The sequence below is a fragment of the Coregonus lavaretus genome (genome assembly GCF_964263955.1).
Source record: "Coregonus lavaretus genome assembly, chromosome: 33".
Lineage (NCBI taxonomy): Eukaryota > Metazoa > Chordata > Actinopteri > Salmoniformes > Salmonidae > Coregonus > Coregonus lavaretus.
Window position 1 is genome coordinate 32,851,513 of NC_140020.1, and position 16,887 is coordinate 32,868,399.

At 43.8% G+C, this 16,887-nt stretch overlaps 1 protein-coding gene across 1 annotated transcript in view; it reads right to left on the reverse strand.

The window, feature by feature from the left end:
- Positions 1-1,448: 1,448 nt before the first annotated feature.
- The window catches only part of otofa (otoferlin a), a gene marked incomplete at both ends in the record, with an annotated part of 140,055 nt that continues 124,616 nt past the window's right edge, over positions 1,449-16,887 (reverse strand). Inside the window, 9 exons of the mRNA XM_084150942.1 lie at positions 1,449-1,629; positions 3,043-3,143; positions 8,141-8,319; positions 8,706-8,947; positions 12,453-12,551; positions 12,922-13,010; positions 15,543-15,685; positions 15,800-15,960; positions 16,052-16,222. Coding sequence (XP_084007068.1) covers positions 1,449-1,629; positions 3,043-3,143; positions 8,141-8,319; positions 8,706-8,947; positions 12,453-12,551; positions 12,922-13,010; positions 15,543-15,685; positions 15,800-15,960; positions 16,052-16,222 — 1,366 coding nt within the window. The remainder of the gene's footprint in view (positions 1,630-3,042; positions 3,144-8,140; positions 8,320-8,705; positions 8,948-12,452; positions 12,552-12,921; positions 13,011-15,542; positions 15,686-15,799; positions 15,961-16,051; positions 16,223-16,887) is intronic.

The window sequence follows — 16,887 nt, forward strand, 5'->3', positions numbered from 1 at the left end:
ACAACCATTTTCAGGTCTTGCCATAGATTTTCAAGTAGACTTAAGTCAAAACGGTGACTCGGCCACTCAGGAACCTTCACTGTCTTCTTGGTATGCAACTCCAGTGTAGATTTGGCCTTGTGTTTTAGGTTATTTTCCTGCAGAAAATAACCTAAAATAACCTGGTGGAAAGCAGACTGAACCAGGTTTTCCCTCTAGGATTTTGTCTGTGCTTAGCTCCATTACGTTTCTTTTTTATCCTGAAAAACTCCCCAGTCCTTATCGATTGCAATCATACCCATAACAAGGATTCTTTTTTATAACTAACCCAATATAGACCACAGCCTTTCATTTCCAATGGGAGCAAATTAATCATAGTGGGCAGAACAAGCAATGTTGGTAACCTTTTTACCCATCTACCAATAGGTTCCCTTCTTTGCGAGGCATTGGAAAAGCTCCCTGGTCTTTGTGGTTGAATCTGTGTTAGAAATGTTAAATTCAGGCTGTAGGACAACAACATGTTGAAAAAGTCAAGGGCACTGAAGGCACTGTATCATAGAAGTAATGGAAATAATTACAACATCACTTGAGAAATGTATGTCCATGCAAGACCAACAGTACCAATCAACTGACCGCTAACCATGTCCTTCCAAATAATTTAATATGTTTTTTAGGAGACCGGGAGCTCCGATCACCTTCCATATTTGTTATTATTTTATTGACAGTACAGAATAGGAGACAGGTAACGGAGAGGGATACAGAAAGGAAGGGCACAGACAATCCGCAGAGCTGGGGATCAAACACCCGTCGCCAGGGGGCATGTGTAGTCCGGAATCTGGAGCTTAGATCGCCACACCAGACTCCGGCACCTTCCAAATAATTTAAATCATAAATAAACAAACACATACATAGATAAATAAATAAATAAACAATCTCTCAACTATAACGTCAGGGTATGCTGCATCGTTGATGATGAGATCAGGGTTGAGTAGTTTCATTGGTTAGTCAGTGGTCAGTGCAGGGATGAGGTTTCTGATTGGTTAGCGTCCTGATGTGAAGCATTTGATCGGTTAGGCCCACTGTGCTACTGTAGAGTAGAAGGTAGATGGTCGTTCCTAGTTTTTAGAAGTCCAAGGGATAGGAAGTCATTGAGTATGTGTGTTGAGCAGCACTGCCATGGTTAGAGGGGTGGCGGAGCGGGGGAAAGGCTGGGATGCGGAGGGAGTGCTGTCAGCTTGTCTTCCCATCTATCCACCCTTCCCTCCCCTATTCTCTCCCTTACGCACCCAGCAGCACTGAGGCGAGTGTGTTTGGGGGGAGGGTACTGAGGGATAGACGGGGGGATGTTGTTTGAGGTTGTGAGTATAAACAGTAGAAAGTGGAAGTGCGTGGTACCCCACCCCTCCTCTGCGTCTTGACCACCCCCCAACCCACCCTGGTACCCATGCCTGCAGCCCCATCCAGCCCCCTCAGGCCCCCAGCAGCTTCTTGACCAGGTAGCCAGGCATGCTGTAGAGGAAGAGCCCCAGCATCATGAGCAGCAGCAGGGCCACAATGATCTTGATGATAAGCCACTTGTAGCGGTTACACACCAGGTAGCGGATAGCCTTCAGCGGGCTCAGGAACCACAGGAAGGTGGTGTCTGGCCGACTGGGGGGATCGGGGGGGGGTAAGGTTAGAGGGGTAGATAGCGGGGCATGGGATGGACGGGATGGGGGTTGAGGGTTAAAAGTGTGTAAAGGAGGGTATAAGGGAAGGGAGTGGGGAAAGATATGGGGTAGATAGGGAGCGGTTGTGGGAGAGGTAGAGGTGGGGGACAGAAGGGTGAGTGGGATGAAGGGAGGGTAGTGGGTGGGGTGGGGAAATGGTGATAAGGGGGCCGAGGTGTGGGGTAAAGAGAGAAAAGAGGAGAACAAGCGTTAGTGGTATGACTAACTGATCACAATTTCTCCATACACTACTACACAAACAAACCTGTTTACAAAATAGCAACATTCTTTTTATTTTATACAGAACCAAAAGACCACTGCACAATTCGCAAGCACAGATATATTACTCAGACGATGGAGACACAGATATACAATGAGATGTTTGTTTGACATCTCACTTGAAAATAGCTACATATAATAGGTATTTCCCTGAAGCCTCCAGCGTAATGACAGTGTGATGCACAATGGAAGACTCAGGATTGATACCAGACACTGGCAGGTTGAGCGACAAGAGACAGAGGACAGTATAGGGGACAAAGACAGAGAACAGTATAGGGGACAAAGACAGACAGTATAGGGGACAGAGACAGAGAACAGTATAGGGGACAAAGACAGAGGACAGTATAGGGGACAAAGACAGAGGACAGTATAGGGGACAAAGACAGAGGACAGTATAGGGGACAAAGACAGAGGACAGTATAGGGGACAGAGACAGAGGACAGTATAGGGGACAGAGACAGAGGACAGTATAGGAGCAGCAGCAGCAGCAGGCCCAGGGCCTTGAGGATCAGCCAGAGGTAGTTGTGCCAGATGAAGTAGCGGATGGACTTCAGAGGGTTCACAAACAACATGACACTAGTGTCCGGGCGACTTCAGAAGAAGCGGGAGGAGAGGAAGGGAGAGGTGGAGGGGATGTATATGGAAGGAAAGACAATGCAGGTTGGAGGGGAGGGAGAGAGGCAACACAGAGGAAGGAAGAAAAGAAACAGCGGGAGACAGGTGAAGGAATGACAGGAGAACAGATTGATAGTGTGAAGGTATAAGGGTGGCATTTTCACAGCGCAAAGAGGTGCTGTTGATAAAATAGGCCGTATGTCTTGTGTGCACCATATATACTCTGAATAAACTATCACTAGCTTCTGATGGATGCACAATGAGAGGTTTTGAAATCAATTAAATACGGTCTCTTGTAACACTAGCACAGTTTTTTTGCGTCGTGTGAATAGGACTCCTGAAGGAAGTGGATGAATATAGGAAAGTCTGACTCTGTGCCATTATTTTCTTTCCCAACTTGTATGTATCGTCTTGATGTGTGTGTGTGTGTATGTGTATACTGTAACTGTAAATATCTTACTTTGGTTTCTCCAGAGGGTCAGGCTCATTGCGTCCCAGACCAACAGGACTTTTCTCTGCTTCCTCTGCCGACATCAGATGAAGCTCCGCCTCCACTTTACCCTGAGAAGATGACACAATCAATCCAATCATCCAAAGTGTGTGCCGTGCGTGTGTGCGTGTGTGTTCGTGTCTGTGTGTGTAATCTCTAGTGGGAAGACTACGTAACATAAATGGTATCGTAACGTCTGTCAAAAGATTCTGGGATGCAACGACTAACGAGCAACAGTAGTTCCAGTGCCCAGGTTTTTAGTCACTGGTTATTTGGACGTAACAGGATTGGGTGAAGGTAGTGCTTAAAGTGATGGGGATTTCAAGCAATGATTTCAAGCGGGACGTTTTCAGAAGGGGGGGGGGGGGGGGGTTGGCTGAGAGTTTTCTTGTTAGGGGGGTGGAGACTTCGCTAGTCGCGTTAGTATCATTCTCTCAACATCTTGACCCAGAACCTAAACAAGCATCTGATACAATTACGATATATTTTTATTCTGGGTTTCCAAGATTAGTCTCTCTCTTTTGCTCTCTCAATTCAATTCAATTCAATTCAATTCAATTTAATTTAAGGGCTTTATTGGAATGGGAAACATATGTAAATATAATAATTGGAAAATAAATAAATATAAATATGGGTTGTATTTACAATGGTGTTTCTTGTGGCAACAGGTCACAAATATTGCTGCTGTGATGGCACACTGTGGTATTTCACCCAGTAGATGTGGGAGTTTATCAAAATTGGGTTTGTTTTCGAATTCTTTGTGGATCTGTGTAATCTGAGGGAAATATGTGTCTCTAATACGGTCATACAACTGGCAGGAGGTTAGGAAGTGCAGCTCAGTTTCCACCTCATTTTGTGGGCAGTGTGCACATAGCCTGTCTTCTCTTGAGAGCCAGGTCTGCCTATGACGGCCTTTCTCAATAGCAAGGCTATGCTCACTGATGTGTGTGTGTACATAGTCAAAGCTTTCCTTAAGTTTGGGTCAGTCACAGTGGTCAGGTATTCTGCCACTGTGTATTCTCTGTTTAGGGCCAAATAGCATTCTAGTTTGCTCAGTTTTGTTGTTAATTCTTTCCAATGTGTCAAGTAATTCTCTTTTTGTTTTCTCATGATTCGGTTGGGTCTAAATGTGTTGTTGTATGTTTGTGTTTGTGAACAGAGCCCCAGGACCAGCTTGCTTAGGGGACTCTTCTCGAAGTTCATCTCTCTGTAGGTGATGGCTTTGTTATGGAAGGTTTGGGAATCGCTTCCTTTTAAGTGGTTATAGAATTTAACGGCTCTTTTCTGGATTTTGATAATTAACGGGTATCGGGCTAATTCTGCTCTGCATGTATTATTTGGTGTTTTTCGTTGTACACTGTGGATATTTTTGCAGAATTCAGCAAGCAGCGTCTCAATTTGGTGTTTGTCCCATTTTGTGAATTCTTGGTTGGTGAGCGGACCCCAGACCTCACAACCATAAAGGGCAATGGGTTCTATAACTGATTCAAGTATCTTTAGCCAGATCCTATGTTCCTTTTGATGGCATAGAAGGCCCTTCTTGCCTTGTCTCTCAGATCGTTCACAGCTTTGTGGAAGTTACCTGTGGCGCTGATGTTAACGCCGAGGTATGTATCGTTTTTTTTGTATACATTTACATACATTTTACATTTGTCATTTAGCAGACGCTCTTATCCAGAGCGACTTAACAGTTAGTGCATACATTTTCATACGAATCTCTTCAAATTGCACACTCTACATTCAATACAATATTCAGGGTTTCGCGAATGAGCTGCTTAGTTTGATACACCGACCACACGGTTAACCTGCCCTTCAGGGTCTGGAGAACATGTTGGGAGTAGGTCAGCAACCTGATTCTGCACCGCAACACGTCAAGAGAAAACACAGGATGGGCAGCCATTATGGTGGGAAGCCCCTCCACCTCTATGGAACCAGAGGGCTGTGTGTGATGGAGGAGTCTGGGCCGTAGGCTACAGGTCATGTGGTCTCAGACTGACCAACCAGACTGCAGCACACCTGAGGGATGGGGTGAGGGCAGTTCACATAGACTGACACCAGACTGCAGCACCCAACTCCTGAAGAGGTGGTGGCAGCCTCGGATATCATCGACTTCCTACAGCCGCCCTTGTAGACAGACCAAAAGCCTCATTTCAGAACAGACCAGCCTCAGTGCCATCAGAACCCCAAAGGTATCGGGTCATTTTATGACGGATGCATTGTATTTTCTGTACGGCTGCCAAAGACAAACTCGTTTTATAATGACAGCCATAACGTGGCCAACAGACAGTCTTGAATCAGATCACATTTGACTTCAGATTCTAGTAGGGTGAGGCCGGGTGCTGCAGACTGTTCTAGTGCCCTCGCCAATTCGTTGATATACAGCTCTGGAAAAAATTAAGAGACCACTGCAACATTATCAGTTTCTCTGGTTTTACTATTTATAGGTATGTGTTTGGGTAAAATTAACATTTTTTTAATTCTATAAACTACTGACAACATTTCTCCCAAATTCCAAATAAAAATATTGTCATTTAGAGCATTTATTTGCAGAAAATGACAACTGGTCAAAATAACAAAAAATATGTAGTGTTGTCAGACCTCGAATAATGCAAAGAAAATAAGTTCATGTTCATTTTTAAACAACACAATACTAATGTTTTAACTTAGGAAGAATTCAGAAATCAATATTTGGTGCAATAACCCTGATTTTCAATCACAGCTTTCATGTGTCTTGGCATGCTCTCCACCAGTCTTTCACATTGATGTTGGGTGACTTTATGCCACTCCTGGCGCATAAATTCAAGCAGCTCGGCTTTGTTTGATGGCTTGTGACCATCCATCTTCCTCTTGATCACATTCCAGAAGTTTTCAATGGGGTTCAGGTCTGGAGATTGGGCTGGCCATGACAGGGTCTTGATCTGGTGGTCCTCCATCCACACCTTGATTGACCTGGCTGTGTGGCATGGCGTATTGTCCTGCTGGAAAAACCAATCCTCAGATTTGGGCAATGTCAGAGCAAAAGAAAGCAAGTTTTCTTCCAGGACAACCTTGTACGTGGCTTGATTCATGCGTCCTTCACAAAGACAAATCTGCCCGATTCCAGCCTTGCTGAAGCACCCCCAGATCATCACCGATCCTCCACCAAATTTCACAGTGGGTGCGAGACACTGTGGCTTGTAGGCCTCTCCAGGTCTCCGTCTAACCATTAGACGACCAGGTGTTTTGCAAAGCTGAAAATTGGACTCATCAGAGAAAATGACCTTACTCCAGTCCTCTACGGTCCAATCCTTATGGTCTTTTGCAAACCTCAGCCTGGCTCTTATTTGCTTCTCATTGATTAAGGGCTTTTTTTTCTAGCTTTGCACAACTTCAGCCCTGCCCCTAGGAGCCTGTTTCGAACCGTCCTCGCCGTGCACTTCACCCCAGCTGCCATTTGCCATTATTTTTGTAGGTCACTTGATGTCATCCTACAGTTATTGAGTGACATTCGAATGAGTTGGCGGTCATCCCGGTCAGTAGAGAGTCGTTTTCGCCCTCTGCCGGTCTGTAGCTTTGTTGTCCCCAATGTCTGCTGCTTGAGCTTGTTCTTATGAACCGCCGTCTTTGACATTTTAAGGACGGAAGCAACCTGATGCTCACTGTATCCCTCTGCCAGTAAAACCAGAATTTAACCCTTCTTTTCCTCACTCAAAACTTTCCTTTTCAACTCTTTTGGCAGGGTCCATAGTTATTTTTTGATTAATATAAAACTGTTTTTTCCATCCAGCTGGTCCTATTGCAAGAGGATAGTGATGACCACAGCAGTGTTTTTTAAATACTTTTCCTCGTTAAATAAGATTTGGTTCAGGTGATCACCTAATCAGTACCTAATTCAGTAGAATGAGGTGTGCCTGTGTTGGAATTCAACAGACACTGGAATGGAATGGCTGTCATACATGTAGAGATGCTGATGTAAGAAACATTTGCAGTGGTCTCTTAATTTTTTCCAGAGCTGTATATGTTGAAGAGGGTGGGGCTTAAACTGCATCCCTGTCTCACCCCACGGCCCTGTGGAAAGAAATGTGTGTCTTTTTTGCCAATTTTAACCGCACACTTGATGTTTGTGTACATGGATTATATAATGTTGTGTGTTTTTCCCCAAACACCACTTTCCATCAATTTGTGTAGCAGACCCTCATGCCAAATTGAGTCAAAAGCTTTTTGAAATCAACAAAGCATGAGAAGACTTTACCTTTGCTTTGGTTTGTTTGTCAATTAGGGTGTGCAGGGTGAATGCGTGGTCTGTCGTACAGTAATTTAGTAAAAAGCCAATTTGACATTTGCTCAGTACATTGTTTTCACTGAGGAAATGAACTAGTCTGCTGTTAATGATAATGCAGAGGATTTTCCCAAGGTTGCTGTTGACGCATATCTCACGGTAGTTATTGGGGTCAAATTTGTCTCCACTTTTGTGGATTGGGGTGATCAGTTCTTGGTTCCAAATATTGGGGAAGATGCCAGAGCTAATGATGATGTTAAAGAGTTTAAGTATAGCCAATTGAAATTTGCTGTCTGTATATTTGATCATTTCATTGAGGATACTATCAACACCAGAGGCCTTTTTGGGTTGGAGGGTTTGTATTTTGTCCTGTAGTTCATTCAATGTAATTGGAGAATCCAGTGAGTTCTGGTAGTCTTTAATAGTTTATTCTAAGATTTGCATTTGATCATGTATATATTTGTTGCTGTTTGTTCTTTGTTATAGGGCCATAAAGATTGGAGAAGTGGTTTACCCATACATCTCCGTTTTGGATAGCTCTCTCTCTCTCTCTCTCTCTCTCTCTCTCTCTCTCTCTCTCTCTCTCTCTCTCTCTCTCTCTCTCTCTCTCTCTCTCTCTCTCTCTCTCTCTCTCTCTCTCTCTCTCTCTCTCTCTCTCTCTCTCTCTCTCTCTCTCTCTCTCTCTCTCTCTCTCTCTCTCTCTCTCTCTCTCTCTCTCTCTCTCTCTCTCTCTCTCTCTCTCTCTCTCTCTCTCTCTCTCTCTCTCTCTCTCACACACTCTCACTCTCACTCTCACTCTCACTCTCTCACCGTGAGTTCCATCTCATCGTTTTCGTCACGGGCCACGAATGGCCACCAGCCCTTGACTCTCTTCTGTTTGAAGATGGAAATGCAGGGCTGCTCAGCCTCGTTCTGGACCATGCCTATGGAACACTGCTTGGCTGTCTTCGCCCCACGGGGAAACCTGTTCAGGTCTAGCTCTATCGCACCTGTCAGGAGAGACAATACAGGGCATTAGTGAATAACTGAGGAAATATCTGAGGAGATACAGATGTCGGATCCTAATTTGAGCCAGTTTCCTACAGCAGGAAAATAACCCTGCAGCAACAGGAAATTTGAAATATTAAAAAATGTATCCTGCAACAGGGTGATGAAATTAACATCCTACACAAAGATGGAGAGGTAGAGACAGACTGAGATACAGAGAGAAGAACCTGGAGAGAAAGAGGACAAGAGATGAAAGAGGTTGAGGGATGAGATAAAAGAGCTATAGAAGAAGTGGCCGAGAGAATACTGAACATTTTAGAAAATAAATCAATAAACATGAAAATAAGAATATGTAGCGTTCCAGAGAGCCCCAGCAGTGTATGCCTACCTAGGAAGTCATCAGCGGAGAAGTGGTCAGCGTCCCAGACCTGCAGGGTGAGGCGTGCAGGGATCTTGTACTCTGTCTCGTCCCAGGAGAACATGGACTCCTTCTTAGAGATGACAATTTTCTCCTCGGCCATCAGGTAGTCAAAGGGGAACACGAAGCGCCAGTTGAAATTCCCCTCACCTGTCAGAGAGTGGTAGTGGACGTCTGTGTCCTGCTTGTCCTCCTGCTGCCCTTTCAGCCACCTGATATAAAGGGTTAAATATCACATGTAATGTAGTAAATTGGGTGTAAGGACCGTATCAGCTAGCTTCACTCATCATGCTCTGTGTGAAGGTTGTCTGTGGAGGTTAGGCAGACGCAGTGAAAATCAGATCACCATCTTACATCAGTGAATGTGATTTGAGATTGTTATGGATAATTCATAGTATGACACTATGTGTTTTATGCATTACAGGTGTGGTCCATTTAATCAAAAAAAGGGACGTTAGTATTTCAAAAGCAACACACATGTATGATGTGACCCTCCAATAAAAAAACAGTCAGTAATGAGAAATGTACAGTGAGGGAAAAAAGTATTTGATCCCCTGCTGATTTTGTACGTTTTCCCACTGACAAAGACATGATCAGTCTATAATTTTAATGGTAGGTTTATTTGAACAGTGAGAGACAGAATAACAACAAAAAAATCACATGTCAAAAATGTTATAAATTGATTTGCATTTTAATGAGGGAAATAAGTATTTGACCCCTCTGCAAAACATGACTTAGTACTTGGTGGCAAAACTCTTGTTGGCAATCACAGAGGTCAGACGTTTCTTGTAGTTGGCCACCAGGTTTGCACACATCTCAGGAGGGATTTTGTCCACTCCTCTTTGCAGATCTTCTCCAAGTCATTAAGGTTTCGAGGCGGACGTTTGGCAACTCGAACCTTCAGCTCCCTTCACAGATTTTCTATGGGATTAAGGTCTAGAGACTGGCTAGGCCACTCCAGGACCTTAATGTGCTTCTTCTTGAGCCACTCCTTTGTTGCCTTGGCCGTGTGTTTTGGGTCATTGTCATGCTGGAATACCCATCCACGACCCATTTTGAATGCCCTGGGTGAGGGAAGGAGGTTCTCACCCAAGATTTGACGGTACATGGCCCCGTCCATCGTCCCTTTGATGCGGTGACGTTGTCCTGTCCCCTTAGCAGAAAAACACCCTCAAAGCATAATGTTTGCACCTCCATGTTTGATGATGGGGATGGTGTTCTTGGTGTCATAGGCAGCATTCCTCCTCCTCCAAACACGGCGAGTTGAGTTGATGCCAAAGAGCTCGATGTTGGTCTCATCTGACCACAACACTTTCACCCAGTTCTCCTCTGAATCATTCAGATGTTCATTGGCAAACTTCAGACGGCCCTGTATATGTGCTTTCTTGAGCAGGGGGACCTTGCGGGCACTGCAGGATTTCAGTCCTTCACGGCGTAGTGTGTTACCAATTGTTTTCGTGGTGACTATGGTCCCAGCTGCCTTGAGATCATTGACAAGATCCTCCTGTGTAGTTCTGGGCTGATTCCTCACCGTTCTCATGATCATTGCAACTCCACGAGGTGAGATCTTGCATGGAGCCCCAGGCCGAGGGAGATTGACAGTTATTTTATGTTTCTTCCATTTGCGAATAATTGCACCAACTGTTGTCACCTTCTCACCAAGCTGCTTGGCGATGGTCTTGTAGCCCATTCCAGCCTTGTGTCTACAATCTTGTCCCTGACATCCTTGGAGAGCTCTTTGGTCTTGGCCATTTTGGAGAGTTTGGAATCTGATTGATTGATTGCTTCTGTGGACAGGTGTCTTTTATACAGTTAACAAACTGAGATTAGGAGCACTCCCTTTAAGAGTGTGCTCCTAATCTCAGCTCGTTACCTGTATAAAAAGACACCTCGGAGACAGAAATCTTTCTGATTGAGAGGGGGTCAAATACTTATTTCCCTCATTAAAATGCAAATCAATTTATAACATTATAGACATGCGATTTTCTGGATTTTTTTTTTGTTATTCTGTCTCTCACTGTTCAAATAAACCTACCATTAAAATTATAGACTGATCATTTCTTTGTAAGTGGGCAAACGTACAAAATCAGCAGGGGATCAAATACTTTTTTCCCTCACTGTATGAGATTATTAATTCAAACAAATTGAATTATGGCTATGAAATAATGGTGATATTGTGTGGACCTGGGTAAATTCTATATCAAGTGTACCATCTGATAACGACTGAATGAAAATACAGTTTGAACTGAGTATTTAAATACAAATAACCTGATTTGGTGTTGGAGGGTCACATGATTTCAAATGCCATGCACACACACAAATTTCCACAAAAAAAATAGTAAAATAAATGATTTCAAAAGCGTTTATGACAGTGCTTTCCTTCATTGGAGGGAAGATGCAGATACGACAAGATTAACATAAGCAGAAGTGTCATACAATGCAACATTTGTCTAAATGCAGTCTCAGTACAGTACTGTATGTGGTGGAAGAATGAGGTTTTTTTCGCTGTAGTGGCGCCAAGCGAGCAGTGGTTGGTGAGGTGGGTTGGGTTCCATTCAATTTCAATTCAGAAAGGAAAGCAAAATTCAAATTTCAAGGATAAAAAATGTATCTTTCAAAATTGATTGCAGTTTTAAATTCTTCAACTAGAATAAAATAAAATAAAACATTCTGAATGGACTGAATTGAAACCCTGAAGGTGGGCACATTAGAGAAGCTGGAGGGGAGGAGCCTCAGCCAAAAACATTTATACGACTTTCAACGTCCATTAGTATTGATATTCTATTAACAACATAATTATTAAGAAGCAGCAAATTACAATAAAATTGCAAAAAAAAAACAATAAGGAATAATAGTCAATTTCCCATGCAAGCATTCTTTACTAGTGCTGTAGTTTAACCCCTGCCCAAGACAATGTACATATGCTGCTGTAGGAAGGCAGGACCATACCAGTTAAACAAGGATGTAAGGATTATTAGAAATTGGCAAGTCAAAACAAAATACTGTTATTGACTTACCCTGGCTTATATCCAATATAATGTGTATGAGAACTGACTGAAAATAAAAATTCTAAATCAATAAGTGTGTCATCCACAGAACATATTGCAAACCGTTTACAATCCATTATTTGGTTAATTCAATAACGATTAGTGAATTTCAGATTAGTAGATGGCCTGGCCCTAGTGTCATTTGTGTGTTGTCTTCAATGACACTGACCTCTTTAGGCTGTTTTAGTGGTATGGCCCTGATTGGCTTCCTCTGTCTGTAGGCGTGAAGGCATGGGGGTTTACTGCGTGCTGATAGGAGGGCTGAGGGAGAGGGGTGGGTCTTGAGCAGTCGTTCTGGTTGTTTAGGTGAGGGAGGGGCGGATAAGGGAGGGCGATGGGTTTGTACGAGCCATGCGATGGAATCATATGTGTTTTACCCCCTGACATAAATGTCAGACATCTTCTCTCCTGTCATGAAAGCATCGTCCTCTAGAACTACGTCATCAGTGTTCCAAATAATAACACGCAGCTCAAAGCTAGATAACAGCACAGCATCGACACACAGGAGAGAGAGAGGACGACAAACAAGAGACACAACAAACAAACACCCAACACACAGAAAACGTGGAAACAAAAAAAACAATGATTAACGCCAAGAAACGCAGCACGCCACTTCGTCACACCCACGGGGCGATCGGGGCATAGCGCCATGGCCCTCTGTGGTACCTACCCCCTGACAAATATGTCACTGGACTTTTCCCCAGTGAAGTAATCATCGTCCTCGAGTATTACTTCGTCTGTATTCCATATAACCACCCTGAGCTCATGTCTGGCGAGGAGGGAGGAAGGAACACACACAGTTGGACTGCTGTTGTCTGGTGCTAAATTATCCTTGGAACATGGCTGTGTAGACTCTACAGCTATGTCCCAGGGCTAATGCTAGATAGCCAACCCACTCTAAGGACCTACAACACTTCCCACAGAAAACCTGGAATCTGAATTAGTAGGAAAACTACAAGTCCATATGATTTAAGACTTATATATACACACACAGCACTTCATATTGGACCATACATAAGATGCAATACTTCAGTCAACCTTTCAGAAAGGAGTTCCTATGTTTAAGTTGTCACATGATCTATCTGTGATGTATAGTATACACTGACTGGACACTTCCGCCAGCCCCAGACTGGACCTACTTCTTTGGTTTCCGTGGTGATATGTCAATGGCGGGTCCAGGTGCTGGCATGTCCATGGGGAACATGTCTACCCACATCTCAATCCGCCCCTGTGGAGTTTAACATAGGTCACAAAAGGTTATAACCACTTATTACAGATTAATTATCCACTCCTCTTTATTAAGCTTTGCCTACATTTAGATATACCTGGTATTTAGTGTGTGTGTGTGTGTGTGTGTGTGTGTGTGTCTGTTTATAGAAGAAGAGATAGACGAGCATACATATCTATTTGAGTACCTGGTATTTTAAATACTTATATGTATTTGAGTATTTTCAAATACACAGCCCAAAACAAGTACTTTTATTTGAGTATTAGAATGGTTATTTGAAAAACCAAATAGACTACCAAATTGTATATTCAAATACTTAATTCAAATACTAAACTCAGCAATAAAAAGAAACGTCCTCTCACTGTCAACTGCGTTTATTTTCAGCAAACTGTGTAAATATTTGTATGAACATAACAAGATTCAACAACTGAGACATAAACTGAACAAGTTCCACAGACATGTGACTAACAGAAATTGAATAATGTGTCCCTGAACAAAGGGGGGGTCAAAATAACAGTAACAGTCAGTATCTGGTGTGGCCACCAGCTGCATTAAGTACTGCAGTGCATCTCCTCCTCATGGACTGCACCAGATTTGCCAGTTCTTGCTGTGAGATGTTACCCCACTCTCTGAGGGGAATGGCCCTAGCCCTCACCCTCCGATCCAACAGGTCCCAGACGTGCTCAATGGGATTGAGATCCGGGCTCTTCGCTGGCCATGGCAGAACACTGACATTCCTGTCTTGCAGGAAATCAAGCACAGAACGAGCAGTATGGCTGGTGGCATTGTCATGCTGAGGGTCATGTCAGGATGAGCCTGCAGGAAGGGTACCACATGAGGGAGGAGGATGTCTTCCCTGTAACGCACAGCGTTGAGATTGCCTGCAATGGCAACAAGCTCAGTCCGATGATGCTGTGACACACTGCCCCAGACCATGACAGACCCTCCACCTCCAAATCGATCTCGCGCCAGAGTACAGGCCTCGGTGTAATGCTCATTCCTTCGACGATAAACACAAATCCGACAATCACCCCTGGTGAGACAAAACCTCGACTCATCAGTGAAGAGCACTTTTTGCCAGTCCTGTCTGGTCCAGCGACGGTGGGTTTGTGCCCATAGGCGACGTTGTTGCCGGTGATGACTGGTGAGGTACTGCCTTACAACAGGCCTACAAGCCCTCAGTCCAGCCTCTCTCAGCCTATTGCGGACAGTCTGAGCACTGATGGAGGCATTGTGCGTTCCTGGTGTAACTCAGGCAGTTGTTGTTGCCATCCTGTACCTGTCCCGCAGAGGTGAAGTTCGGATGTACCGATCCTGTGCAGGTGTTGTTACACGTGGTCTGCCACTGCGAGGACGATCAGCTGTCCGTCCTGTCTCCCTGTAGCGCTGTCTTAGGCGTCTCACAGTCCTGGCCACATCTGCAGTCCTCATGCCTCCTTGCAGCATGCCTAAGGCATGTTCACGCAGATGAGCAGGGATGTGACGAGGTGTGAATGAAGGAGTCAGGCGCAGGAGGTAAAATACCGAAGTCCAGAGTTTATTCCGTTTACATAAATCAAACACCCAAAGCGTCAAACGAAACTATTACAAGGGAAAACATCCACCTTGGCATAAACACAGTGAATAGTAGCTCAACCGAGCTACACGCTCTCACAGCAAACAATCACTCACAAAGACAAGGGGAACACTTATACACATACTAATTAGGGGAATGAGCACCAGGTGTGTGTGATTGACAAGACATGACAAGTGGAGTGATGAGAATGGGATCGGCAGTAGCTAGTACTCCGGTGACGACGAACGCCGAAGCCTGCCCGAACCAGGAGGGGAGGCAGCCTCAGCGGAAGTCGTGACAAGGGACCCTGGGCATCTTTCTTTTGGTGTTTTTCAGAGTCAGTAGAAAGGCCTCTTTAGTGTCCTAAGTTTTCCTAACTGTGACCTTAATTGCCTACTGTCTGTAAGATGTTAGTGTATTAACGACAGACCGTTCCACAGGTTTAAACAGTGTTTAAACCCTTTACAATGAAGATCTGTGAAGTTATTTGGATTTTTACGAATTATATTTGAAAGACAGGGTCCTGAAAAAGGGACGTTTCTTTTTTTGCTGAGTTTATTTTCAAATACCTGGGTTAAATGCAAGGAAGTGTATTTGAGTCAGTGTATTTGAGTATTTTCAAATACTTTCCAAGTGTATTTATACTACTTGTATAAATATTAAACTACTTTTCCTTTTATATAAAATATATCTGAATACTTATTTGAAATGCATGTGAAAGTAATTGAGATATTTGAAATAGTATTTGAACCCAGGTCTGATTATTTCACCCTTATAAGGCGCTCCATGACATTTTATTAAACTCAAAAGCGAGTCCGTTGGGAAGTTGCAGCGATGAGACAAGTTTGTAACTACCAATTGGATATCACGAAATTGGGGAGAAAAAACAGTAAATAAGTTCCAGATAAACCCTTATAATAATGTTATATAATAATAAAACATGGATTGTTTGTGAGAACTAGGAGTGTGTGTGTGACCTGTTCGATGCCAGGTTTCTCGGGGTGGAGCAGGGGTCTTGTCTCGACGTGTTCTGGGATGAGTTTACAGCCCACCCTGGGGATCTCCTCCCAGTGCTTCAGCACCGTCAGGGCCAGGTGCTCATCTGTCTGCTTCTTTAGACCTGTAGACAGACACACACACACACACTAAATACCAGGTCTATCTAAATGTAGGCAAAGCTTAATAAAGCTTGCTCTGTTGAACTGCAAAAATGCATCAAATATCAACAACATACCAGTCTCATCCTCGATCTCTGTGGCACCCATGAAGATACGATTGGCAACCTTGACCCTTCCCCCGGGGCCGTAGTGGGGTCCGTCCAGTTTGCCCTCCTTACACAGCTTGGCCAGGATCTGGCTTGGCTTCATGGGGTCACGCCACATGTTGTAACCATGCCTAGCAGGAACAAACAACAACAGACTGCTGTCGAATTTTACTTGGAGACAGGCTGACAGAGTAACAAACTAACAGACAGACAGAAACTCACACAGAGTAGTTGTTAGCGATGCCACAGGTGGCTCTGTGTTTGCTGTAGTAGCGGTTCTCCAGGTCGATCTTGGTCTCCCCGATGAGGTCATCAGTGCCCACCAGATCCCAGTCGTACACTGACACGGTCAACATGGACTCCATGGGGAACGTAGCCTCAATGTCAAACGCCCTAAGAGAGGGGGTGGAATCAAATGGCTACCCAGACTATTTGCATTGCCCCCCCCCCTCCCCCCCTTTACGCTGCTGCTACTCTCTGTTTATTATCTATGCATAGTCACTTTAATAACTCTACCTACATGTACATATTACCCCAATTACCTCGACTAACCAGTGCCCCCACACATTGACTCGGTACCGGTACCCCCTGTATATAGCCTCGCTATTGTTATTTTACTGCTGCTCTTTAATTATTTGTTAGTTTTATTTCGTATTATTTTATATTGTATTTGTTTGTGTGATTTTTTTTGGGTATTCTTTCTTAAAACTGCATTGTTGGTTAAGGGCTTGTAAGTAAGCGTTTCACTTTAAGGTCTACACCTGTTGTATTCGTGACAAATAACATTTGATTTGATTTGATTTGATTTGAAGGAGTGGAGGAACGGAGGGAGGCAAGGAGAGGAAGGGATGGAGGGAAGGGATGAGATGAAGAGAGTAGGGAGGACATTTGAGATTCTGATACTGTAGACAAACAAACATTTAACTGTCACTCCACAATGATACACTAATACAAAATACAGATTATTTTAAAAACCACATTGTGGACCACTCAAATTGAGTTGAGACACTAAAAACAATCATAGTCAAACATGGGACAGGCGTCATCTATAATACATT